Source organism: Syngnathus scovelli, chromosome 3 (genome assembly GCF_024217435.2).
Source record: "Syngnathus scovelli strain Florida chromosome 3, RoL_Ssco_1.2, whole genome shotgun sequence".
Classification (NCBI taxonomy): domain Eukaryota; kingdom Metazoa; phylum Chordata; class Actinopteri; order Syngnathiformes; family Syngnathidae; genus Syngnathus; species Syngnathus scovelli.
The window spans coordinates 24,800,992-24,827,382 of record NC_090849.1 but is presented as its reverse complement, the minus strand read 5'-3'; the positions used below and the strand labels follow the sequence as shown (position 1 = coordinate 24,827,382).

Here is a 26,391-nt window from a genome sequence, read left to right as displayed (position 1 = left end):
CTCAACGATGCGCAGAATCGACTTACAGACCCAGCGTGGATTCCTACACGCATGGTGCGCCCACTAACAAAAAGTCAGAGTTGGACCTTTTATACGGATATGATTGCTCAGCCTTAAACCAGAAAATGAACTCCAGGCTGACAAGGAAGCGCAAAAGATGGTGACGGATATGGTCTAGTAAGCTTTTCGTGATGTTTTGAACAGTTCCAAATAATAATCAATGTTGACACAAAACCTTAAAGCTGCAAAAAAATCCAGTGTCAGGAAAAGCCTACTAGAACACCTGAACTTTATCTGGGGTGCGTTGGAGGCTGGCTCCCACTTAACACAAGTTTGAATGCCATTGGCTAATTCTGAACTCATTCAACTCCCACTTAGAAGAGGGTGTGCACACTCGTGCAAGCACAATATTTCAGTTGAGTTTTTTGAATTCACTTCAACTGGTGAGTCACATTAACAGTGCATTTAAAAAATAAAAAAAGAATTCATCTAGTTTTTGTTTCAGTTTCTTTTAGAAATAGCATTTAAAGAGGGATGTATCTACTTTTTTTAAATCTACTTGACATGATTACGAATGAAGTAGTTGGAACACACTGGTTGTTCCACCGTTCTGCTCATAAATCCACCTGCAACGTCTAAATAGAGTTCCGTTGGAGGAATGACAGAGATGCTGTTTGCAAACACTGAGCACCCACCGAGCGAGCGAGCGAGCGAGGGGTGGTCCGCTCTGTTTATCTTGCTTTGCCCGTGTCTGTGTTAACTCCGCGCTGTCAGTGTGGGTGTTCTTCAATGACGCCTTGGACCAGAAGCTTCAGGGACGCATTGGCGAGGACACTCGTGTGACCTTGCGTTGGAAAACAGAGTTCAGCCGAGTGCCGAGGTGAATTGTGGTTAAACAGCAAATGTTCGGTTTATGGCCGTCCCGGTGTGTAGGGACAATTGTTACGTAAGGGCCACCTCGCAAAGCGCCGTTTGCACATCAGAGCCAGGTGGGCTCCTGCCAGAGAGAGCGCATTGTTTATTCTCATTTCGGGGACCTCCTTCGAGCGACGTCAGCTTCAGCCAGAGAGAGACAACCACCACACACACACACACACACGAGCGTGACCCTTACTGTAAATATTTTCTCAGCTGGGCATTTGTCGGGCGGCCTTTTAAGAAGGTGCGAATTTGGACACCACTTAGACAGCTGCAATTGATGTCTAGAAAACACGACATGTTGACAAAGACGACTATGGCGAATTCCTTAGCGTTGTACTCACGTCAGCTTCGGCAAGACAACGGGGGCTAAAATAGCGATGTAGCTAATGCAAGATATTTTTTCTTCTGCTTTTCACTGCGGAGTAACGTTGGATGTAGACCTACTTTAGTCTATTTGATTCTGAATGTGTTTACAAATGCGCTTAGCGCTGCTCGCTAGCTTATTTAGCATGTAGGCCTGGTACAACAATGCAATTCAGCATTTCCGCTTTTTTAGGTAACGTTTTGACCATGACGACGCTGTATGGAAAGAAGGAGAAATGAAACGATGGAAGCAAAGGTTGTTTTTAACATCATTCACTTACTCCAGTCTGACCTTCAAGACAAAGAGCGGACACATCGGGTTTCAAGATGAAGTTTGTTCACGATGAATAATTATTTGCGATAGGAGGGAAAATGTGATGTTGCAAGATCGGAATGCCTCCGTTGTGTACTGCCAAAGCTGAGCTGGAAGCATTTAGCGAAGAACCTGTACTAGGAACCAGAAATAAATTGCAACACGCATCTGGTCGGACGTCTGAGGCAAGAGAGGTTGAGCTTATTGAAAGCGGGCCACCGATCTCTGCCATTCGCAGCCTGAGAATGAGGCCTAATGTTCAACAAAAATCTTAAGTACAGGAAATAGGCCTGTTATCATAATACAGCCATGCGCCTTGCCTTGGCAGACAACCAAGCGAAAATTGCTTCGTGTTTACTATTTTCGAGTCGGGCCAGCCAAACGTTTATGGATGGATAAATCGCAAAGCCGCGCCAAAGAAACGGCCGTCGCCGAGGTGTTTATTTTGGTTTTCCTTGCCAAAATGTGTAGCAGATAGAACGAACAAGGAGTTTATTTACGCAGCTATCAACTTTGTTTGAGGCTTTAGATGATAATCTGAAAAGTTTCGCCCTCCAAGCTACTGGAGAGCGCCCGCTAACATTGGGAAGCTTCTTCTAGAGACAGAAACAAATTTCAACTTTCATGGTCTTCACCTTTCAAATCAAAGTGCAACTTTAGTCGAATCCATACTTTTGATGTTTAAATGGCGTACGTATATCTGCACATGCCATATTGAGCAAGTTATACAGCGCAATTCCTCAGGGCAGCATTCTTTGGCTCAGTATGGCAAGGAAACATTACTTTGTAGTGTTTTTAGTCATAATTACAGACAAAAAAAAAATGACACCTACATAGAACAGGTTTGCGTTTAAAAAAAAAAACAAGACAAAGTGAGTATTGTCTTTGTAGTTACACATGCAGACTGTAAAGACCATTGCGGCAGCTTATAATTAATGTCTCAGACCAACAAAAACCAGATGTAATTCTCTTCATGGAGGCCACCATGCAGCGTGCATCCAGGTATTACTGCACAACTATTTGCTTTAGGCAGCGCTGCACATTTTTATTTCCTTTAACGAGCGCCTCTGCATTCATGTTTCTTTCATACTTTGCCAGTAAAAATACGCTGACGCACTTATGCAACGTGACTAAAGTAATACAGTCAAGGCATCATGTGGAATCTATCTATCCATCTATCTATCTATCTATCCATCTATCCATCTATCCATCTATCCATCTATCCATCTATCCATCTATCCATCTATCCATCTATCCATCTATCCATCTATCTATCCATCTGAAGGCTTTGAGCCATGTTGTGGGCAGATTGCAGGTGGTTCAAACCAGTCCCCAAAATGTTTTATTCATCTTCGAGAAATGATAAATAATACATTTGGAGTCTGCGTTGGACAAAAGCAGGTTTGTTCCACCAAGGGGGAGAGTAAAACTCTTTTGAAGGTTTCTGTTTGTAAGGCTAACCAATCCTTTCGAGGGAACCTAAAGTCAGGGGCTGGGTCCAAATCTACAGACTGCTTTTGGAGTTCATTTCACCCCCCCCTCCTCCGAAAACCTTCTCCTCCCAATGAATTCCAGATGTTTTGCAGACGAAAGTGAATTTTAGGGGGAGGGTTGCTGGCAGTTGTTCTTTTTCTATGGCGCGTATGTATGCATGCTTGCTTGAAAGAATGGCGGCTCTCCAGGATCGCATGGAAATACTCTTAAAGCCATTAGTGGTGGGCCGAAGCCCAACAGATGAAAAGCAAATATAGATCCAGTTAAAATGCTCGTGACAAAGACCGAGCGTACGGATTCCGAGACTGATGAAGTCCCAACTCGCACATCTTAGGAAGCAAACATTCAAATAGTAGGTCAGGTAAACATTCAGCGCAGGCGTTTCACATCCAGTCGCCGTGTGAGGTCCGCCTCGCTGACACAACCCGAGGATTTGGAGCCACGACTGCAGGAAATACACTGATCTCTATTTTTAATAAATATCAAATCCTCCTTGCTCGAGGGCCAGATGAAAAGAGGCCTCGTTCCTCTTGGCGGCCAAGAAAGCGGCAGTCCCACCCTCCAGATACTCGCACGAGGGGAATCAAACGCAAAAATACACGAGACGCAATTATTTCCTGACTGCCTCCCCAGTGTGGAAAGATTTTGCAAATTGTCCTGCTCGCGTGAGCTCGCGTGCACTTGGTTTTCATTTTTCGCTTTATGCTAATAAAAGACGCAATTAGCATGAATTGACGCTCTGTCAAAATACAAAAAAAAAGCACCCTACATACGTCTGACCTCTCGCCGCCCCAATTTTTCGTTCCTGAAGTGAGATGGCACGCTCATTGTTTGCTTTGCTTCCTGCTAGCGGCACACGTCTGCTACCGCGCACGAACGACACTGGCAGCAGATGTGTGCCGGCCGGGTTGCAGAATAAATAAACTGGGCCAAGATGATGCTGTCCGCAGAAGCTAAATATTGACTTAACGACCTGTAATCAGATTCACTCACATGACAGAATGGAAATAAACAGCAACACTGGCCCACGTCGACCCTCCCACCACAACACAGGAACACTTGCCGGGAGCTGGAAAGAGGGGAGAGGAGGAAAAAAAAAAAAAAACGCCACTTGGGATTCTCAACTCAAGCAGAACTTGCCTAAAAGACACCAAAGGCTGCACTCGCGCTCTATTTTTACGTACACAATTTGCGTGGCATCTTCCAACAACAGTAAGCTCTTAATAAAAACCTGTAGAAGCAGTTGGAAGGTTTCTCTACTTTACACAAAAAAAAAAAACAGTTTAAAAGACAAACCATCCTCCACATCTGGTTTCAGGATACTGCGAGCACCGAGATGGCTTCTTTGGCTGCTCTTCCGCAAAGGCAAAACACATTAAACGTGCATTCTTTGGGGTTCTATAAATTAGTGCTCGAAAATACAGAAGGGGGTGGGGGAAGCCTTCATGTGGCTGGAATTTGGAGATTAAACAATGCTTGTAAATCAGGAGCATCTGGGGGGCAATAAATCTGTCGTTCTATCTTTGGGTTCATCTCTCGCAAGGTCCATGCGAGCAGAATGTGAAGTACAGTGATTCACTAGATAGGAGCCATGGACTCTTTTCTAAAGGCTAGATTTCTTTTTTTCTTTTTTACACATGACACATTTTGTGTTTTAACTCAAATTTGGAATTTTACCCACTGACATTTTATGACACCGAGCGATTTTTTTTGGACTCACCACCGCTAGATTTATTCTCCATATGGATTTTAGGGTTGAGGTCGCTGGAGAAAAATCACTCCAAGTAAATATGTTCAGGCTAAATCCATACAGGAAACCGACCGCACCAAAACGTAATTGGAACATGATGTTTTCGTTGACTTGCAAAAATCTGGTTGAGTAACTCACTAATATTTTGTGTCATTCTGAAAAGGAAACTGCGTGAAATTGTAGCGACCTCATCCTTTTTTTTGACGACAGCGTTTTAACACAACAGTAAACTTTTGTACGCAATTCTCATGTCGGAAGATAATGACGATATGATATTGCGCCGTCTCTCTATTGTTCGCTCGGAAACATGTTTGATTTTGTCAAAGCAGGAGAGCGTAAGCGTCGGATGTTCTCACTTGAAAACGATTCCCCCCCCCCCCACCGCAGCCATCTGGACCATTAGTCCTCTCCCATCTGTGAACATTTTTGGCCTCACTACATAGAAGACGAGATAGCAGTCGAGAGTCAATCACAAACTTCAATCATGTATTTGCCTTTGGAACGAAAAAGCAAACTAATAGGTCAAACGTCACGCGCGATCAAAACCGGGTGGAGATTCGAGCAAGTGGACACCTTCTGACCTTCGGCAAAAAACTTGAACAAAGCCTGACGAATGCCAGAAATAATTCAACTCGTATCAATAAAAGATAGTCAAAATGCGTAGCTTCAATGCTTTACACTTATGACATCTAAAACTTTTTTGCAGATTTATCCAAATGGAAAAGAATGGCCAAAAGATGATTGAGTGAACATGGTAAGTCATGTTAAGCCTCTTCAGGTATGGAGTTATCGTCCCATCTCAAATAAACTCAAATAAATATGATCAAAAAATTAATTCAGAAGAGCGCGACAATGACTCAAATAATGCCTTATGAAATCTACCACAGCCAAGTCACGTGACTTTTCCTAGAAGAATCAACCGTTTGTTATTTTACGACAGACCTTGACGCCATGAGCTCATTTCTCACTTAAGCTGCAAAAAGACCGATTAACAAATTGATATATATTTGATATAATTGATTTATTTACATGTATTTACTGATTTATTCCTGCCTTTACTTTTCTCCAGGGCACTAAAGCAAAGGGCCAACAAGGTTTCCATTGTGAGGGGAAAAAAAACAGACATCCTTTGTGTGCTCTACCATTGAATTGCGCGGCCACATTTCTGCGCTCTCCCGCCCTCTGAATCATCGAATATTCCCGAATCCCAATGACAAGTGCAGGATAGGGTTTCCCCTTTCAGACCGTTTGCTCTGGGCCCTTAACATGAGGCCCAGCACACTGACTGATGGCTCCTTTGGTGATTTAATGAGCTAGTGTAAAATCCATAAAGTGCTTTAAGTATGATGATACCGGCATTTAGTTTTTTTTCCCCCCCCCCACCATAATTTGAGGCTTCTAACGTCTACTCAAGAATGCACGAGAAGGGAGTCCAGGAGCCAAATTATTATCATAGAGTGTTCCGTATTTGAGAAATCCATATCGAAGAGGCCGCCTCGCCCGCACATTCCTTGCCATTCATTTCCTGCCTCCTTCGACCGTCCGCCTTCCTCCTCCTCCGCGAGCGAGCGAGCGAGCGCACCTCCCGTGCTGGCCTTTTATTGGCCGCCAGAGGCACCTCATGCGGTTCTGCGGGATCCTCCCATGTAAACAGGCATGTTTTACCGCCAGCTGACTGCCAAAAGCCCTCAATTTGTCACTTGCCCAAGTCGCTTGGTGTTTTGCGGCTTGCAAGGTGCAAGCAAAGGTAACGAGGAGGAAACCTCAGGCAACCGCCAAAATGCTTCCGAGAAGAACCCGAGCGCCCTTCGTCCGCTCGTACTTCAAACGAGAGTCGGACAGATGCCTACATGTGTTTTAGTATTTTAGCTCCACGTTGCAGCGTCTGCAGTGAGGAGATGACTATGCACGGTGACGCAATATGGTCCGACAGATGCTTGGGCTAACAAGTCAAGATAACAATAGGTGTCGTCCGTCTCTCACTGCACGCCATTTGGTGCTTACAGGTGAGGTTGCGCAGCGGCAAACGATAGTTACTTACCGACTGATTCAAATGTTTTTTTGAATCACTCCAAATTGTTTTGGGTTTAAAAAAATACAATCAGAATTTGGTATTATTTCTGACCGATTCTGAAGATTTTAAGAGTCAACATTGGCCGATGAATCGGTTACGCCCGAGCATAAAATAATTATCCCAAGCATCTATCAAACACACTTCTTAGAATAGCAAGCCTAATTCTTATGTCATAAAGTTATTGCTACATTATTTCAGCAGCCTTTTTTTCAGACGGCTTGGAGACGCGTGTGGTTTTTGTGGCTGAGAAGCAAAAGTTCATATGAAAATGCATTCAGATGGGATTTAGCTGACGAAGACATCCAGCTGCCTTTGTCGTCTGCGCACGTGCACGTTCACGTGCGCGGCCCCCACACGCCTACACACTTCTCCCATTACTTGTCGGTTGTCTTTGCACGCCTCATGTAGGCCAGATGTACACACACACACACACACACTTATGAGACATCCTGAATTCTAACCGCGAGGAGACAACTGGAAAAGCAATGAGTGGGGGAGGAACGTGGATAAAGACGGACACGTTCACGGCTGCAAGGTGAGGGAGCGCGGGGTTCAAGGAGACGGCGGCTAAAGACGACGATGGGAACGGAGGCTGCAAAATTGCCGCTTCCTCCGCTGTGGGATTGGCCCGACCGAGTACGTCTCTTGACTCAGTTACGAGGTTACTCGCGCACACGACTCTGTTTGCTTAGTCTGTGACACGGAAAGCCAACGGAAGAAGAGATGGAAGTGGGCTGAAGCGTACTCATTCTGGTTAATGGCTTGGGTCGGCTCGGGTTTTCCCAAACTACAAAGGCTTGTAACAATACCTATTGTTTGAGTTCATATGGAGAAAACTAGCGTGAAACAAAAACACACGTGCTAACCACAGTGACACCGCGGCACCTTTTTCTCATAAAATGGACATATTTTGGGTGAAAAGCACACGTGCATTTGGTCTCTGTAAAGTTCATTTGAAGACAGGGAGGGGTTAGGTAGAGGGGATTGGGGAGGGCTGGAAGGGGGCGGGGGGGGGGGGGGGGGTCTCTTTTGAAGCAGTGGCAGTGAGGCAACGCCGCAACTGGCGGAGGAAGATTGACGAGCTAGCTCATCTTTCTCGCAGCTGCCTATGCACCATAGGAGAGGAGACAACTGCTTCATGTTGAAATTGAGACATAGTTACAGTTTCAGATACTTGGCGCCCCCTGCTGGCTAAAGCAGCTACTTACGCATCAACGACCACAAGACGGCAGAGACAAGATGTCAAAATGAGTTTGAGTTCATGATTGATTGATTGATTTTAATTTGGTTTTCATTTTATTATTTCAAGTCAATCGATTAAACTATTTAATAAGATAAATGAAACAAGTGTTTTTTTTTAATGCTTAAACTAGTAAATGTGACACACAATTTTTTTTCCACTTTTGTTACCACATAGAATTGAACCATCCATCCATTATCAAATGAGCTCCAGGGGAAAAAAGAAATTCAGTCGAACCTGTACACCAGTGGTGTATTTTTTGCAAGAGAAATAAAAGGGAAGAAATGCTTCATCACACTAGTTTCCCCTCCCTGCGAAGTAAGATTTTTTAAAACCATAAAAGGCTTTTTTATTTCCGGTCAATATTTCACATTAACGGCTAGCTGACGAATGTTTCCTCCCCGGGCCGTCGCAGCTTTAAGGCCACCGTTACCTCCTGGAGACATATTCTCAGTGCAGGCCAAGTCAATTATTGCCACATTTTTGCTGCTCTGCTGAGAGCACAACATCCATCTTTGTCCGTCAAGGGAGCTGGAAGAGCCATTAAGTTCTACAGCCTGTCTAACCTTGATCAGCTTCGGCCACAAAACTCATCTTTTCAATTGTAAATTCAAGCGATGACCTTGAGGTAGTAAACGCATTAATCACTGCTTGCATTCCATTAAGAAAATTCCTCTCAACTGACATTTGAATTCTTTTAAACCGTACTGTTAATCACTTCAATAAAAGGTAGAGAAAAAAATGACAGAAAAGCAAACACTTTTTACAAACCTTTTGCGTTGAGGAGGTTAAAGGTCACACAAAGAAAACAATGTACTATTCCAAATGTTATTAGAATCTAAAAAATGAGATGGGGCACATATGGCCATCTCCATTTTTTGGACAACTTGAACTTGTAAACACATTACTGTTGATGGTCTTAATGCCAAATGTGGTTAACATGCACAGGGCAGATTAGAGCAATCGAGGCCACTCACCTGCCTCAGATATTTATGTCAGCGGTGTCATTGTAAACCCTTAAACTCACATAATGAACTGCACTAATTCCAAATTCCAACATCTTCAGTGTTGTGATCTATTACCATTGTAAAATGTATGCATCTAAAAAACTTTGACGTGCCCGGCCGGTGGGGGTATTGGGGTCAGACTTCCTGGTGAGATGCCTGTTTTTGGTTTACATCTACGGTTAGCAATCATTTGTGCAAAAACTGTAGAGACGTGTGGTGGTTTTGTTTGCTACAAAGTGTCTACCTCGTTTTTCCATGAAGACTACTGTAATTTGATGGTATTTAGAGTCCTGAGTATTTTTTCCTATTACTATTATATGCTAAATGTTTACTGCATTAGATTGTGCAACTGTTGGCCAACCTAATGTGTCAGAATGGTCGACATTCGTAAAAGCATCCCAACTTCAGTCACATAATACTCTGGGGCAATCATTAAAACAAGAGGGGCAAAATAAAACTAATAAATGTAAGACAACGAACGAGAGAATTGAACAGAGCACAAACACGTTGTCGAACTGTCAAAATGGCAGCCAATGCAAATCAACGATACAAGCAAATGCCTTACCTTACAGCAGAACGGAGCCTCAAACATGACGTCAATCATCGATGACCACTACGTCTTTAGGGTAAAACGTTCAACTCAAGTTTAGTTGATCACTTGTTAAATGTTAACATGTTTTAACTTGGCACACGGTGTCGCGTAAATAACATTTCCCGTCGAATGTCAGAGTTGAAAGGTGCCATCAACGAAAAGGACATCTGGACCAATTACACCTCGAGGCTTAATCACGTGTCTAATTAGCGGCCACCGTTTAGCAGGTGAAACAGCTTCGAGCAGATTTGATTCAAAAACTGTTACGCACGCCTGAGATATATTTTTCAAAGCAAGTTTCATGTCACATAAAATTATTAGATATATTTAATTAAATATAAACACGTCCGTGACATAAACACAAATGGTTGTAACGGTTTTGAATGTCCGCTAGATGGAGACATTTAATCTGATGTCATCTGAATTTGAAGCGAAGCACGAGAACAGTTGAGAGCGATGCTTTCATAATTGACAATTCGACATAGTTGTAATAATGCGATATAAATAAATAAATAGCGTAGTTACTTCTAGACCTCTGTTGAACTTCAGATTGGAAAAAGAAGCCCCTATTTCAACAATTCCAACTATTATTCAAATAAAACAGTCACAAATTGGGAATTCATTACTATAGTACAAAAACTGGAGGAGAAAATAAGGTTTTATCAAAACCAAGTACTGTTTTGAAATCCATTAAATTAACTAAAGTCATTTATTTAACTCTATTGGTTTAACATTTCCAAACAAGAACATACTATTTTGATTCTGTATTTTATTTCTTCCAACTTTGACATTTACATCTTCAGGTAGTGATTAATTGTGCTTATTCCTATTTAAATCCAGATTAACCAGTTGACATCAGACACAGAAGCCTAGTGGCTTGGATACTTCAGTCACTTGCAATTTAATCACAGAAAGGTTCAAAATAAATAAATAAATAAATCACTGAGGTAGTTTATTCAAACAGAAAAAATAAAGCGGGAACCAAAAACAGACAACAGTAGTTTGTACTCAATAATAAATATATTCACAATTCAACTATTTACAGAGATGTAGTTTGGTTCATGTGGTGAAAATGTGCTGAAAGTCTTCAAATAATTCCTACTATCCATGTCCGGTTGGTTCACAGGTAAACTGGAGCTCATCTTTTTTTCAGCTCCATTCTTATTCCACAAAGTTTTGACTAGTGTGGGCACAGACAATTTCGACTAAACTTGGTACAAAAGTAACTTGTGCAATAAAAAATTTGGAGTTTTAACAAAAATAACTTAGCGTACAAACTGTCATCAGTAGTTACAAGTTGTTTGTCGGCCCTACGCAGGATCATTTGGAACTTGTTTTATTTCCCAGGGTAGCTACAACTGCAAATGTGTTTTCTACAAGCACAGGTTACTTCTGCACCAAATTCACCTCCCTAAAAATACAGCAAAACACTCAAAGGGCACATCAAGCGTTACAACGCTTCAGTTGGGCCACAGAACCGAGTTCCTCTCCCCAGATGAGGCAACGTACAGCATGTTGCCGTCGTGGACCCTGACCATGTGGTTCCTCAACACCGGCAGGCTACTGAAGCCGGTCCCGCACGTGGCGCACGAGTACGGCTTCTCCCCCGTGTGGACTCTCAGGTGAACCCTGAGCGAGGAGCTCTGGCAGAATCTCTTGCCGCAGGTTTTGCAGAAATACGGCTTCTCGCCCGTGTGACACCGCATGTGTATCTGCAAGCCCTGCATACGCCGGAAGGTCTTGCGACACCTGCCGCACGAGTACGGCTTCTCCGTGGAGTGGGTGATCATGTGCTGCGCCAGGTAGCGCTTGAATCCGAAGCCCTTCCCGCAGATGTCGCAAACGAAAGGCTTGGCCTGCGCATACACGTCCGAATCCATGTGGAGGCCGCCGGCGCCGCCGCCGCCGTGAAAAGGCTGCTCAAAAATTGCCGCCTGATTGTTGACGGCTGACGAGGCGGCGTTCTCCAGGTTAGACGTCCTGTCCTCCTGGTTGTGACGTTCCATTTTGATACTGCAGGTGGATGTAGAAGCCAGGTTGTGGTCGCGAATGAGATAATCTTTGGTATTATCTGGATAAAAGTCACGGAAGACGATTTGATTATCGCTGCTCGGTTCGGATACGTCAAAGTCGTCGTGTTCCGTGACGTCGACGGCTTCTTTGTCCGCTTGCCTTTCATTCTGGTCACCTGTCAAAGCCAGCGGCCAAACTGCACAGTTGGAAAAGTGTTCCTCTTGCTCCACTTTAATGTGCGAAGGTTCAAGCAGCTCCTGCTCCACACTGGTGATGCTGTCTTGGGAACACAAGCCCCTCTCTGGGGACTCTGAGGAACACAGTTCGACGTCGTCAATGACAAGATATTGGGGGAGAAACAATGAAGTCGATAAAGGAATCCATTACAATTTTAGTAAGGCCTTGACTCAAAAGCTTCATTTCGTGGCTACATTTTTTGGGTTATGCCCATCCATGTCCTTTCATATTCGACTTTACAACAGAAGGGAAAGAAATCGGCAAAAAATGCCAAATGCAAATCAATTCATTAGCAACGAATTGCAGATTGCGAGTCAATGTGTATAAAAGCACGTTGATACATGTCAATGTAGAACAAACCTATCATGTGTGAATGTCCGTGCGGTTTGCAGACGACGTCCAGAAGTCTGCGCTGACGGTCCATCTCTTCTTCGTAGGCGGCGATGGTTTTCTCAAAGACACCAAATATTTCTTCAGCCGCGGCAGTGAGTCGCTCGTTGACGAACGTCCTCAGGTGATGGAATTTGGACGAGCTCGATTGCGTCACCGACATGGCAAACCAATGTGTTGTTTAGCCTCAACAATGAGAAGATGCTAATCTCCCTTTAGGCTTCGGGTTGTTTAACTTCCGGTAGTTGTGTCTTGCTGCTCGGTTCCGATGGTGCACGTCAGCCAATAAATGATTCCACTCTATTATTATTAATTATTATTATTATTATTATTATTATTATTATTATTATTATTATTATTATTATTATTATTATTATTATTGCTGTTGTGGTTGTTGCAATGATAAGAGAACAAATAATATATGAGGATTTATTGTCATAATAATGCGACTTAAATTTTGAAACTCTATTATTTTTGTATTTTCAAAGTACGTACAGCAATCTCTACTCTGCTCGAGAAAAACAAGGAATGTCCTTTCATAACAATTGGCCTTGAATTATGTTATGACTTCTTGCTGCCGTTTGTATCGTAGTTGATTGGGATTCTTTTGGCACGCTGGGGGGGGGGGGGGGGGGGAATAATTGTTAAAATGTTTTGAATTGCACTGATTTTTTGTCAATGCTAGTGTTAACAATGTGGAATGCTGAAAAAAATCTTTTTTTTTTATATTTGACCAGTTTACTCGTCTGCTTTGAAAACGATTTATTTGTCAGTTTATTTTGTAGCTTTTACTGTATATAATATGAGGTGCTCATACATTTATTTGGGTGGACAGTCATAATGACCCTCCGAAAGAAGCAATGTACTTGATGGGCCTAATCCAGTCAGGAAAAAGAAGATGACGAAGAAAATGCAGAAGAAGCAGCGCAAATTCAAGTGTTGGGGATGTGTGACGTGCAGGGTTCATTAGGAATGAACACCCACACCCTCTTAAGCAACCAATTATGGTTCCTCGCCCGATAAAGGACTACTATCAGTTTTCCACTACAAACTGTTAAGCAATTCCAGTCCAGTTCAGTCTAGTCCAGTCCAGTCCAGCCAGCCAGTATGAACTCACTGCAATTCCAGTCCAGTTCAGTCTAGTCCAGTCCAGTCCAGCCAGCCAGTATGAACTCACTGCTACTTTGTCTGACTATATTTGACCTAAATGTTCCCTTCAAACATTCCTCTAGAATTGCTCATCTATGTATTTTTATTTATTTTTATTTTTTTCATGGGGGGGGGGGGTTCATGTTAAAAAACAGATTAATCATACATTTACAAGTGGTCTTCACAATATTTTATTGTATACCATGCACATATGACAATACTTCTCAAACCAAATATAAAGGCATTTTCGGTTTGGAGCATAAAAAATGATTGCTATACACTCTGTAAGTAAGTAGACCAGCTACTTGACTTGAAATGATATGAATATATATTTATACCATCATATGCTCTGAAAAAAGGCCGGTTTCAGCAAAGGGTGTTAATTTTCCGGGTCATTCGAATGATGATGCCAACTCACCAGCATAACATTATCTTCATGATCACACATGTCCAAGATAAAGTCCAGTGGCCTCAGTGCAGTAATCAGACGGCGAGTATGTCCATTAGCTTGTCACGGCTGCAGTCTCTTTTTTTATGACCGCCTTCAAGATTGGGCCGTGTCCGTGCGAGCTGACGCTGCGACGGTGCTCACGTTGTATTCCGTGTACGCTGGCGGCAGGTCGTCGGGCTTAAAACCCAGCTGGAACACGAGAGAAGGACAAGACCACAGTCACTCCACACAGAAAGACGCAATCTCTGATCTACAGGCAGGTTGCAATCGTGACGCATAAACCATACAGTTTGAAAATCAGGGCAAGTACTGTGTCTTCTGCTGCTTGTTTATTTTGGCTGTTATGTGGCGACACATTTATGAAGAGTGAAAACAGGGAATATTTCCATAAGTATTATATATGTGCGTCTTTGGACAGGATTGTTGATATAGTTTGTGTGAGAATTTAGTGTGGTGTGGTGGGGGGGGAAGATTTGTTTACTCAATGTTTTTTAAATGCGGTTGTAACGTTTGAAAGATGTGCCTGGGCAATATTTAAATAGGGACATCAATTTAGCCAAAACTCACCTCAGTATAGGAAGGTGGGGGTCCACTGTGGCCTCCGGCAGTGTTGTACTGGGGCAGCGAAAAGGCTTCTTGGCTGTAGGGAGGCACTCCATGGTGTTCGTCTTGGTCCTGCAGCTGTTGCTCCTGCTGCGCTAGTCTCCCATGAAAGGGGATGAAATATATGGGAGGAGGGCGACCGTCGTGCTCAGTCCGCCTCCACGCCTCCCTCTCGATCTCTTCCTCCCTCAGGCGGCTGCACGCCCTGCAGAATGTGGCGCAGAACATGATGAGGAGGCCGAAGCCCAGGACGGCCAGGAAGATCCTTGGGAGGAAAACCAATGTGGTGTCACTCACTCACTCACGTGTTGTATTTGGAGCTTGACACTTCTTCAGTCATTACGTGCAAATGTACTTACTCGAGGGCGGGGATGTCGCTTAAAGACATCCTTTTGAGGAGCGTGAACCAATGAGGATCAAAAGAGAAGAACAGTCGGACCTGGAAGAGTCATTTGCAGTGGATTTCATTTCAAGTCAAATAGCTATTTTAGATGACATCATTGCGATTTCACAATATATACTGGACTAAAGCATCCAAGCACTGCATGGTACACTTTGAACCACAATAATTTGTCAGTCACCATGATCTGAGTTTTTTTTACAACCAACACGTGTAGAGATAATTGTCCCTAGCAGGCAACATGTCACACATTTTGCTTTATAGTCTGCTTTTACAAGTCCAACCACACTGGTTGTCGCTGGTTCGGATTTCTTGCGTAATGATGTCGTCATGTAGAACTAGATTATTGTCAAGACACCAAGTCCCTTTAGAGTTCATTTCATTCCATCCCTACTGCTCGATGCCTTGGGTCATTTTTTTATTCCTCGGTAGGCATGAGATTTTTAGCCTTGGTTTAAATGTCTTCTGTGTTTTTAATTTTCACTTATGTTACAGGCGCATTGCTTCCAGAACACAACAGAAAAAGAAAAAAAACAAAAGGATTTTTTTTTCGACCCGAACCATTATCAGATTTCTGATGACATCATATTCTCAGGATTTTAATTTGTCTTGATAATTTTCATTTCATTCATTTCAATGAATAAATATTTTTTTTTAAATCTCAAATCAACTCTACTTTCAAGTTATTTCAGTGACGTTTCTGATCATTTAACAAACTATTTTGTCAGTCATAAAGAAATGAAAATAGAGCACGACGTAATGTTTAGGTAAGACGCATGACACTCTCGCAAGCGTCTGAATCATCGCATCGATTACTGACTGGACTGTACTACTGCATCCTGGGGAATAAAAAAAAAAAAGGCACCCACCCAATGTCAACAGAGCTGCAGTTGGTTGCTAAATAAGGAGGAAGACAATCTATAGATCCCATATGTAAAAGCTTTGGTACTATTTGACAATTTAACGTACCTTTGTAAAGTAATGATTAACGGTAGATGCTTTGTAAATCATTCATAAACCATTGTAAATTTCAATAGTGGGTGTTGGCTCACTATTTAGTCAGTTGCCGTGTTCTTCAAATTGCCTAAAAGTTTACCATACACAATATTATGAGCCATAAAGTGTTAGAAATATCACAAAGGACTTCATTGAGGACATTTCTTACACTTTATAGAGGGATGAGGAATACAAAGTGATAAAGCAGTAACGTCAATAAAAACTCATTTTCATTATCTTTACCTTTGCTTTTTAATTAACTGTCTATACACAGTGGCTGGGAGGAATCTCGTGTGTGTGTGTGTATTTCCTTTTAATATGTAAGGCACAATAATGTTAAATATGGGTACTCGTGTTTCAATAAGTGTTAACTCTTTACGTTCTGGAGTGAGTCCCATGCCAACTCTTTCAGTTCCATGCTCACATTCTTCAATGTGAAGATTCTTACCTTGAGTCGCAGTGACGGCTCTCCTGAGGTACGGGCTCAGCAGAACCAAGGTTGCCTTCAGATGACGGTGTGCTGCTGCCAGGGAGCGCACCGCGGCCCGGTCTGTGTTAAGCACGGAAAAAGAATGAATACAAATGACTTTTCTCATGCACGCCCAAGCTGTTTTCTATGATAGCACATGCTGCCTTTTATTGGTATATGCCAAAGGTCCACCGCAAGAATTTATAGTGGCTGCAGAGGTTTTAAAGTAAACGCTACTGCCGGCAGGCCACGCCCCCTCACCTGAGCCCACTTTGGACACAGGTGAGTGAGGTGGTTAAGATCCTGTCGACAACAAATTGTTACATTTCAAATGATTTCTACAATGGGCAGATTTGAGGGAGAAGCTTTACAGTGGATGTAAAAAGTCCACACAACGCTTTTAGAGGCATTTTACTCGAGGGGCAAGTCCCACCCCATTGCCTAAATTGCTTCACTGTAATTATGTGCAGTAATAATTTTGAGGAACTGTAGAATCACTTGTTTTAATCCGATGCCACTCTGCATTGACACAGTATATCAAGTCAGCATGTGGCAAGGACACAATGCAACACAAACCTTACGTAGTGAAGGGGGCTGTGACAAAATCAAATTTGTTGTATTTCTTTTTTTTTTAATCCGTGTGACAATGCAAGGTCAGCATGTTAAATCCATCGAGATTAAAAACAATCGCGTAGGACATCCGTGTTTCTTCAGGCATTGCAATATTCAAGGACGTTTCATTTAGAAGTGAGTTGCTGTTATGGGACGTTCACTCCAAATTCATCGAGTCACGGTTGCAATACGATGCATGAAGAGAGTCAGCAGCAATGGACAGCAATGTTCAACTTCAATAAATCCTTAAAAGCAAGGCGCCAGCTTCAAAAAGCGACGTCTCGTATCGCAGCATCTCTATCGATGAACGACAGTATCAGTGCATTAGCAAAACATTGGTGCAAAACTGTGTCCGTCTTCATTCAAATCATAATATTAAAGGGATAGTTGAAAAGTTACACAAAGACATGCATTGTCAACAGGTACAACAGGTGAAGTCCAGAACTACGTTTCCTGTTCAGTATCGGAAGGCGTATTCCAGATGATTTTGGATGACGATGGAAAAAAGGAGTAGAAAATCATATTCGCACCTATGGACAATTTGGAATGTGTAATTAACCTCACTGTCAAGATTTGGGGGTAGGGTAACGTAACAACAGAGTACAATGAAAAAGCCCAGCCAACACGGGCGGGGCGGGGCGGGGCGGGGGGAGAATCCCAAGGTTCCGCCCATGAAACATTTCAAGTTCCAACATGAACTTCATAATGACAAACTTCTGGGGTCAACACAAAAGCCCTAAAACAACAATTTGACATTCAAAAGAGGTTTCCGTGAAACTGCGTCCACTTGAGAAGTTCCTCTAAAAGTACGACCTACCTACCTACCTGTCTGTCAGCCCCAAAATATGACAATTTGGGTAACAAATTGAAAAAGTGTCCGTGTGCCTATCACAAGTCCTCGTGAGTAACTCTCTTGCGTTTTTTCAGCCAGGACTGCAGTAAGGGCAAGTTGGTGTCGGCCCATTGTATGTTATCGGTGATGGTGTCGTAGGCCTGCTGGATACATCGCATCTCTGAGCCCGTCTCCACCTCCAGAGAGCCGAAGAATCTTCCCACCTGAGCGAGCACAAGAACGGAAATGAATGGCTCGATGAGAAAGATCAAGAGATGAACAATTCGCAATGCGACGACGTACGGAGACGAACACAACGGCGACGCCGTGCGCACTCACCGATGTGAGCATGGTTTTTGTGGAATACAGGCTGGTCACTCCCGTCACCATGTGCGCTATGGAGGGGGAGCCAACTTCAAACCTGCAAAATCAACCGATTTCAATTGGATTCTTTTTCTAAACGGTTCAAAGGATTATGCGATTTGACGCCTCAAGACCTGACCCCATTTCAGTTCACTCTGCAATCTAGGGTTGGCTATCATTCAAAAAATGATAACACTTCTTACCTAATAGACCCTGGCTGAGACTTTGGAAATCAGGTAAGGTGCCGCCGACAAGAAAGCAGTCCACATGTCGACACTTGTCCCATTTTGTAATAATAATAACCAGTATCTTGAGCCATAAAAGTCATTTGCGGTGCGGCTTACGACTGACTTTTTGATCAGGGTCGCCCAGTTAACTCGGAGGAAGTCCCATGCTAGTCTGTGGCCTCGGGGGTTCCTGCTGATAGAGACCACCACATCTGGGAGCTCTTGAGTTTTCACCACTTCACCCAGAAGACTCTGCTCCAGAAGCCTGCAGTTGAAAGAAGGAAGAGACCCACTCTTTGAAAAATGATTCAATCCATCAAAAATGCAATATTAATACTCAAAGATCGATAGAGAATAACGAGAGCAGTGTGCTGCAGGGGGCGCTACAGACCCATCTTTTTACACTTGCGTCGTATGTTTAAATGATTGCATTTTTTTCTCGTTTATGTATAGGCCCCAAAAAATGATAATAATAATAATTAGAGGTGTCCCGAGTCCAATGTTGATAATCGTTCCAAAATCATGGAAAAAATGCCAACTGAATACGTACCACTTGAGCTTTTTATACAACGGGCTGATGGTCAAGGCAATCCTGATGCGGCTCTGGACGGACATTTCCAAAGTCCGGCGGTAGAAGTCAAAGAGGAAGTCCCAGCCTTCCTCTGTTTGAGCCCCGACAACATACACGGCCAAGGTGATGTCGACGGGGAGGCTGAAAGCAGACGTCTTCGTTCGTCACCATGGTGAGGTGACTCAAAGGTCCTGAGGGAACGGCGCCTCTCACCTTATTTGGCCGTCCGAGTCCTTCCAAAGGTTGAATATGTGCTTGGCTTTGGTCACGCAGGGAGTGTAGTTCCTGACGCAGGCAAACAGCAGCAGGTAGCTACGCATCGTCCGCTCGGACGACGAACCGGAGTCGTCCCACTTCTGAGTGTCAATCAAATGCTTGAACAGGTCCAGCATAAAAGTCTGTGAACAAAACATGATCGTCGGGTGGAATTCATTCATCCATTTTCTGTATCACTCATGTGTTGAGCGGAATTGCTCTGCTCTCTTTTGATTCAATCGCACATTCAGTCGAACGGACCCAAAGCGAAATTTCTTTTAGGGGTGTGCTCACTTTTGTTGCCAGGGCTTTCAACTGGGGCCCGTCAGTTTAGTCAAGTTTAAAAATTAGGAAAGTGTCAAAAATGTTGTGTCTCTGCATCTTTGTGTAAGTCTTAAGGGACCAAAAAAGTGATTTTATGATCACTTCTTCCTGTATTTTACTTGGCAAATATCAGACTCAGGCTGTGACATGACAAATTCATTTAACAGTCGGTAAGCAAGTCATGTGACAAAAGCCTTCAGACGCATCTCACTCAGACGCCAAATGAAACCAGTCAGACAGCATTTCAACTGCAATTTTTGGGGACTTCATTATCATTTGATATGCTCGGTCGCACCAGTGTCTGCCTCCAAAGCACAAAAACAACAGGCAGACTTTGCCAACCTTCATGCTGTCTTCCAGAAGTGCAATTTCCCTTCTTTCTATCAGTTTATAGATCGGGATGAGCTCTCTGAAGCCCTGAGTCACGGTCATGATGTCGGTCTCTTTGGGCAGATACGAAGCGAGCTCCAGGGCTGTGTCCAAGCGAACCTTCTTGATGCTACAACACACACATTACATATACACATTATATATACATATATATTACGTACAGACAGACAGACATAGAATATACACACAACACACACACACACAGACTATAGGTCAATAGCTCGATATGTTCCTAACTTGTGACTGAAAGAAATGCAAATCCTGACCTGGCTAGCCGGAAGACGTCATGCATGAGGCTGACACGGTCCTTGCTGCTGAGCACCGTGTGGTTGTAGTGCAGCACTTTAATCAGATTCTTCCACCCCTCTTTGCCGTAGTGAACGATGTAGTAGCCGTTCATGTCCACGTTGAACTTAACCCAGTCCACGTTGTTTGGGAGGCGCAGGAGATCTGTGGACAAGGAAGGAAGTTACACTACATGCAATTCAAGTACTGAACAAGCACAAAACAGCAAAAATGTTTCATTATGTTAAATGAAGAAAGAAAGAAAGAAAGAAATACTGCATGCAAAACATGAGAAAGTCAAGATTATTATTGTTATTGTTTTTTTTTTAAATCAACTTCTTACCGACTGGGGATTTCATCAGGTGATGGTATGTTGTGGCAGAGTCGCTTGTCTTGTATGTCAGTGGAATTTTCCAAATGGACCTGAACACATCGCGCTATTAGAATTGCATTTATAGAAAAAGAAAAAACCCAAAATCATTGCAAGTGGGCCTAGCCAGTCATAAGCATGGCTTTTAGGAGAGTCTTAATGTATTTTGAGCTCTTTTAAGCGATTTCGCTAACACCACGTAGCATGACATACCATGGGTTCAAATGTGTACTTTGTTTTCAAATTTGAGTCTTCAGTCTAATGAGGACAAGCGGCATTTTTTTTTTTTTTTTTTACTTCTCGGCATGGGTGGGGGCGTCGGTGGCTTCGGTGGTGGCGGCGGAGGTAGAGGAGGAGGCGGGCGGAGGCTCCATCTTCAGGTAACGCTCCTGGGTGAGCAGGAGCTTGCGAGATTTTAATTCAATGTTGACTAGCGGAAATCCCGTCTGTAGCGTCCACGTTTCCATGATGCTCTTGATGTCAAACTTCTCCCCATCGTACTGTTTTGTGAGCACACAAATCAACCTCAACATGTCCAAAACATTTGGTGATATGTTCATGCATAGAACCTTACTAATTCTCCAGATGGGAGGGTTTGCTTTGAGCAGAATTCTTTTTGCTTTGATGGCGCGCCTGGTAGATCATTCAGATCGCAAACCTGTTCAAGATATCAAACGAGATAGAAAGAGTGGCATGCTATATAGAAAATGTTTCGAACTTATTTAATTTGATTGATTGAATGATTTAGTGGCATGCTGCATAGAAAATGTTTCTGTCTTGTTAAATGTTATTGGGTTATATATTTATTTATTGCTATATAGAATAGAAGTGGCATGCTACATAGAAAACGTTTCTGTCTTGTTAAATTTGATTTATTTATTTTATTGTAAAATTGTATTTGTTTTGTTTATTAAATGTATTGTTTTTGTGCACTTTACAAATACTGTGAAATGGTTTTGAAAAATAATATAGAGTAATAGTGATTTATTTTAGCTCAATATGGTAATTGTGATTTAATAGGTGATCATTTTTTTCATGAAAAAAAATCACTATCATATTGTAAACAATATCGCAAAACATGTGGCAAAGACATCATTAAATGGAACGTCGCCTTTGCCACCATAATAAGAGATCATCACAACTCCTCAGTGAGCTGCAGTAATAATATTTGTTTTCCGCAGAGGATAAAGAAGATTGCAAAAATGATTTGGTCACTCACGTTGGTCAAGCTCTCCCACAGGTGGCTGTTGACGGTGTTTCTGTAGCTGTAACGCTTCAAGTAGCGAACGATCCCCACCTCGAACACTTGAGGTGTCAGGAAGTCTTTCAGCATATTCAGAACGCACGCTCCCTGAAAAGCAGAAAGTGTAAAACAAAGAAAGACGCACCCTGAACAAGGAAACAATGGAAAAAAAAAAAAACAGACCTTATCGTAAGACACTTCATCAAACATTTCCTGGATCTCAGTGGGGTTTTCCACCGGGGTGGAAACGGGGTGTGATGAGGTGAGACTGTCCACCTCCATGGCGTTGTAGCACTTCCCCAAGAATAAGTCACTCTAAGAGGTAAGAGACTTGTTGGTGGCTTTTGTACGTGCTGAATGAATCCCTCGCGCACGGCGGCTGAAGCTCTCACCGCTTGGAGCTCCGGGTAGATGACGTCCACGGCGATCAACTCCATAAACTTGGCAAAACCCTCGTTGAGCCACAGGTCATTCCACCACTCCATCGTCACCAAGTTGCCAAACCACTGCAACAGACAGGACAATGGACAAATATTCAAATACAGTGCGTGGCAAAAGTCCACACACCCTTGATCATATGCCAGGTTTTTGTGATCTTGTGTTCACTTCCTTTTGTGTTTGTCTTGTTCCTCTTTTGTTTGAATTCTTAGTAAGTCACAGTGTCCCATCGCTGGTGGGCTATTTTTAGAACGGAGCCCATGGTGTCCCTTGGGGCTTACAAGGAGCAAATCGTATTGCGAATTTTTTTTTTTTGAATTGATTTATCTTGGTTTTCTTTGACTCTTACAAATACCTGGCATTTAAATAGGGGTGTGTAGACTTTTTACAGCCACTGCGAAATCCTTCCCGCTGATGCATTGCGGTGCTCTTGCCTGGTGCGCAAGCTCGTGAGCGATAATCATGGCGATTTGCACTTTGTCCGAAACGGAGGATTTTTCCGGGTGGAAGAGAAGGGCGGCCTCTCTGTAGGTGGTCAGACCCCAGTTCTCCATCGCCCCCGACTGGAAATCGGGGATGGCGGCCAGGTCTGCGGGAAGCAAAAGGAAAGACAAAACATCCAGTCATAAATAGATTCTGAAATAAATATCGGTGTGCTTGTTTTTCTTTCCGCCCGTGTGTTTACTGACTTGTTGAGACATGTGAGAACACACATACATGGCATAGCCTAGGCTTCATCACTGCCAGTCAACGTCATTTATCACCCGTCGTCAGGTGAAATGTGAAACGGAGACATGTCATTCAACTACTGTCCCCCTTGTAGCTGCGGAATGGCAATTATTCAGGATGTCTGTAAGAATTAGCCGAGCACCCGAGGTCATATGCACACCTGCAATGTACCGGTGCGCAACTGGGGTTACCTGTTATTCACGATAACCACAACCTTGCATAGACTATAAATCCAGAGTCCAAAGAAAGAGAGACAAAGATTGCCAGTTTCTTGTTCGTGAAAACTTTTGTTGCTGACTTTGACTTTGACTTTGATTGCAAAGAGGCTAAATGTATTTGACCGAAAAGGTTAGAAGAAGTTTTTGGTGGTAACTGTTGTGACATCTCGCATTCTGGCTGCCGTCAAATGCCTCAAAACATGCTCACCCTGTTTGGGAAGCGGGTAAGGAATATCGAAGTAGTCGTCGTAAAAGTCGAGCAGCTTCACAGCGGCGTCCAGCGCGAAGTCCGTCTGGTTGATTTTCTCAGCGACGGCGTAGACCGAAATCTGACGGCGATTAAGAATGCATCATTGATGTTTAACATGACACGCTCCTCCATAACGCTAACGTGTGGTGCCTTGCGATTTAGCTTTCAATCAAATCCAACATTCGGTCCATTAATGGATCCAATTTTATTTTGCGTGAATAAAATCCAAAGACTCAAATCATCTTTCCGTGAAACCATTTTGTGTCCGAAAAAACCTCCAACCTTTTCCACAGAACAGTTTTACAGTTTTAAACTCAAATCAAAGGCTTGGATTGAGATGCCCCCCCCCCAAAAAAAAAAATCAAGATAATCAAGATATGTGAAACACGTGAATGAATCTGGGAGTGAGGCTCTCCCTCACCTTGACGCCATGTTGGCTCGTCTTGCTCACAGAGTGAAAGTCAGACACGATGAAGGCTACCAAGTACGTGCTCATCTTCACTGTGGTGGCAAAGTGATCCTCAAACATATCTCCTGGCAATGCCACCGATTTTGTCTGCGACGTAACAGATACAGAGCAACAACAATCCATATAGCGACAGTGACAAAACAAGTGCAGTCCGTCCGCATATATTGTCCAGTACCTTGGGCATATTGGAAAGGGCTATGTGTTGCGGTTCCCGAATGATGGCGATGGTGAAGTTGGCTTTAAAGGCGGGCTCATCGAAACAAGGGAAGGCTGCTCGGGCAAAGGTGGCTTCAAACTGCGTGGAGGCCATTATCCTAATAACATGAACAAAAGAGTTCCACATGTCATTCTTCTCCAATCCAACAGGGAGCAGTAACGACTACCGCAATGCTGGTGCCAACTGCCACGTACGCAGCAAGCTTCTTTATCCCACCCCCCAGTTTGATCGTAACAAATGTCAGAATCGGCATTGACCTCAATTCGTTAATATCGGGTCGGCCCTTAATATTACTTTAGCGAAAAATAAAACAAAAAAAATGCAAAAACACTTACCGGAGCTCCCCACTGCTGGTGCGGTAGCTGCTCTTATAAAAACCATGGTAGCTGTCTGAGAGATTTGCGGAAAATTCCAAATGGACCTCGTAGTCCTCCCCTTGAGGGATCACTTCATCTGACATCAGAGCAAGCTGATGGTAAATAGAGTTCTCCAAAATCTGAAGAGACTTCACCCCCTGGGGCGTCTTGAGCCTCGCGTTGAAGGTCTTCAACTGCTTGGCGTGCAAAATGATAGCTTTGGTGTCTTCTTGCACATCCAACTGGATGCGAACCACGCCGGTGAAGGTCAGAGTGGTCAGATTGGGGTGAATGGTCAGGTCGTAATGGACGGGGATGACGCTTTGCGGGAGCCTCATCTGATCCCAGGGGAACGGCTGAGCACCGGTGACGTCAGGCAGACTCAACTGTGAGAGCTGTGCCCCAAACGCTTGGCCCAGGTGAAGAAAGACCACCAAGCGAAGAGCAGCCACAAACATGGTGGCTACTGCAACCACCTGTTGGAATAAAAATCAGCGCAAAAAAACACACAAACTATATTTAGAATGGTAATTGTCTAGGTATTTAAAATGAGCACGTGCCAGACAGTAATGCTTTTTGAAATTGCTCAGAGCTTGAAATGGAGTTGAAATGATTTACCTGACTTTGAAACGAGGACGGCGGGTTCAGGGATGTGGGCCAAAATGATACTTGTCACAGTTGACCCTGCGCCCTGCAGTAGACCCTTCAAAGGATTATCGAAGAAGAATGAGTAGGATTAAAAACATCATATTAATCCAAATCAATTTCATTTCCTCTAAATAACCTGTAGCTTTGAACAGCTATAGCATAAAGTAATTTATTAACGTTTTCTAGGAAAAAAAAAAAAAGATATCTCCAAACAAGAAGAATTCAATTGTTTTTACCCGATTTTTACAGATGACCATAATCTGGACGACTGGGAATTAAAAAATAGCATATTTATGGATAAATATAATAAATGCACTTTTGTTCCCTGTTACATCGCTTCCCCATTGTTCGATGCACTAAATCAAACCATTAGAAATATGCGGCTAATTTTAGAACAACCCGACAATCTCACGGTCAGTGAATTCAGGTTACCTTGTTCTGTCAAATAATAATAATGATACCCAAGCTGTTATGGTTGATTTTTAATACACTTGTCATTGGAGCGAGGAATATGTCATCAGCCGACGCGAAGACGGTGCGCAGGGACCGTCAACAAAATATAATCCGAAATCGGGAGCTCGCAGAAAATGTTTATACGTATCGTTTAACAATGATTGTATTTGTTGTTATTTAAAATAACCGTCCATCACTTGTTAATTTCGTCTCGAAACTTTACAGTTGTTACTTGTTGACGGTCTCTGCGCACCGTCTCCGACAACTACGAATGTGCAATTGTGTTCCTTCCTTGAGGCAAATTTCAGAGTCCCCTTATCAAAATAGACGAACACCGTTCTATAACACAGACTGCGTATTGCTCAAAATGTCGAGATACATGCTTACATTGTTAAATCATAGGGTGTCAAAAGAATTGTATTTACCGTTTCGATTCGGACGCGCTCAGCAGACAGAGGAAGAAGAGCAAGTGAAAGCAAATGCATGCCGGGAGATTGCAACTTCCTTCTCGTCAAATATTTGGTTTTCCTCACACGCCCACATTCACATGCGGGAATCGAACTCACACAAGACAAGCAAGCGTAACCCTAGAATTAGCGACTCCCCTTCTCATCAAATACCACCGCGCAGCGCAGTGCAGTGGAGCGCGGCGCAGTTCAGCGCAGCGCAGCGCAGCGCA

The 26,391-nt window shown here is 43.2% G+C and overlaps 3 protein-coding genes and 1 long non-coding RNA gene across 9 annotated transcripts in view; all 4 read right to left on the bottom strand.

Moving 5' to 3' along the window:
- LOC125993597 (uncharacterized) overlaps positions 1 to 9,918 on the bottom strand; it is a 71,101-nt gene extending 61,183 nt beyond the window's left edge. For both annotated transcript variants that reach the window (XR_007490344.2, XR_007490343.2), the window contains exon 1: positions 9,728 to 9,918. This is a non-coding gene — a long non-coding RNA (uncharacterized lncRNA). The remainder of the gene's footprint in view (positions 1 to 9,727) is intronic.
- Positions 9,919 to 10,508: 590 nt separating this feature from the next.
- Positions 10,509 to 12,664, bottom strand: LOC125993547 (zinc finger protein 239). 2 transcript variants are annotated; one of them, XM_049762156.2, is made up of 3 exons: positions 12,365 to 12,664; positions 11,943 to 12,077; positions 10,509 to 11,825 (listed from the first exon to the last, which is right to left on the bottom strand). In XM_049762156.2, exons 1-3 carry the CDS (start codon positions 12,555 to 12,557, stop codon positions 11,215 to 11,217), a joined length of 939 nt encoding a protein of 312 aa, XP_049618113.1. In that variant the 5' UTR covers positions 12,558 to 12,664; the 3' UTR covers positions 10,509 to 11,214. The 2 variants fall into 2 exon arrangements, with proteins under 2 accessions (XP_049618113.1, XP_049618112.1); XM_049762155.2 differs by having other exon boundaries at positions 10,509 to 12,077.
- Positions 12,665 to 13,710: 1,046 nt separating this feature from the next.
- On the bottom strand, positions 13,711 to 16,918 carry si:dkey-283b1.6 (uncharacterized). 3 transcript variants are annotated; one of them, XM_068650115.1, is made up of 4 exons: positions 16,442 to 16,918; positions 14,957 to 15,036; positions 14,562 to 14,862; positions 13,711 to 14,183 (listed from the first exon to the last, which is right to left on the bottom strand). In XM_068650115.1, exons 2-4 carry the CDS (start codon positions 14,983 to 14,985, stop codon positions 14,088 to 14,090), a joined length of 426 nt encoding a protein of 141 aa, XP_068506216.1. In that variant the 5' UTR covers positions 14,986 to 15,036; positions 16,442 to 16,918; the 3' UTR covers positions 13,711 to 14,087. The 3 variants fall into 3 exon arrangements, with proteins under 3 accessions (XP_068506216.1, XP_068506218.1, XP_068506217.1); XM_068650117.1 differs by having other exon boundaries at positions 14,562 to 14,802; XM_068650116.1 differs by lacking the exon at positions 16,442 to 16,918 and adding an exon at positions 15,711 to 16,435 and having other exon boundaries at positions 14,957 to 15,480.
- A 154-nt stretch (positions 16,919 to 17,072) lies between these two features.
- Positions 17,073 to 26,296, bottom strand: LOC125993544 (endoplasmic reticulum aminopeptidase 1). 2 transcript variants are annotated; one of them, XM_049762142.1, is made up of 20 exons: positions 26,138 to 26,295; positions 25,230 to 25,314; positions 24,591 to 25,087; positions 24,214 to 24,352; positions 23,991 to 24,125; positions 23,528 to 23,648; positions 22,807 to 22,961; positions 22,327 to 22,440; positions 22,118 to 22,249; positions 21,911 to 22,042; positions 21,266 to 21,349; positions 20,989 to 21,191; positions 20,665 to 20,744; positions 20,303 to 20,486; positions 19,989 to 20,145; positions 19,281 to 19,465; positions 19,047 to 19,208; positions 18,621 to 18,761; positions 18,246 to 18,327; positions 17,073 to 18,130 (listed from the first exon to the last, which is right to left on the bottom strand). In XM_049762142.1, the coding sequence occupies exons 3-20, from the start codon at positions 25,067 to 25,069 to the stop codon at positions 17,963 to 17,965; spliced, it is 2,853 nt and encodes a 950-aa protein (XP_049618099.1). In that variant the 5' UTR covers positions 25,070 to 25,087; positions 25,230 to 25,314; positions 26,138 to 26,295; the 3' UTR covers positions 17,073 to 17,962. The 2 variants fall into 2 exon arrangements, with proteins under 2 accessions (XP_049618099.1, XP_049618100.1); XM_049762143.2 differs by lacking the exon at positions 21,266 to 21,349 and having other exon boundaries at positions 26,138 to 26,296.
- Between the last annotated feature and the right edge of the window lie 95 nt (positions 26,297 to 26,391).

Bases quoted from the DNA above. Each gene is read 5' to 3' on its own strand.
- LOC125993547 (XM_049762155.2), bottom strand. From the start codon at position 12,557: ATGTCGGTGACGCAATCGAGCTCGTCCAAATTCCATCACCTGAGGACG. The intron at 12,078-12,364 runs GTTTGTTCTACA...TGTGTTCCTCAG, and splicing joins CGGACATTCACACATGATAG to AGTCCCCAGAGAGGGGCTTG.
- si:dkey-283b1.6 (XM_068650115.1), bottom strand. From the start codon at position 14,985: ATGTCTTTAAGCGACATCCCCGCCCTCGA. The intron at 14,863-14,956 runs GTAAGTACATTT...TTTCCTCCCAAG, and splicing joins AGCGACATCCCCGCCCTCGA to GATCTTCCTGGCCGTCCTGG. The intron at 14,184-14,561 runs GTGAGTTTTGGC...CTCGTGTTCCAG, and splicing joins CCCCACCTTCCTATACTGAG to CTGGGTTTTAAGCCCGACGA.
- LOC125993544 (XM_049762142.1), bottom strand. From the start codon at position 25,069: ATGTTTGTGGCTGCTCTTCGCTTGGTGGTCTTTCTTCACCTGGGCCAA. The intron at 24,126-24,213 runs GTACTGGACAAT...GTTACGTCGCAG, and splicing joins CCCTTTCCAATATGCCCAAG to ACAAAATCGGTGGCATTGCC. The intron at 20,146-20,302 runs GTCAGGATTTGC...TGTGTGTTGTAG, and splicing joins GACGTCTTCCGGCTAGCCAG to CATCAAGAAGGTTCGCTTGG.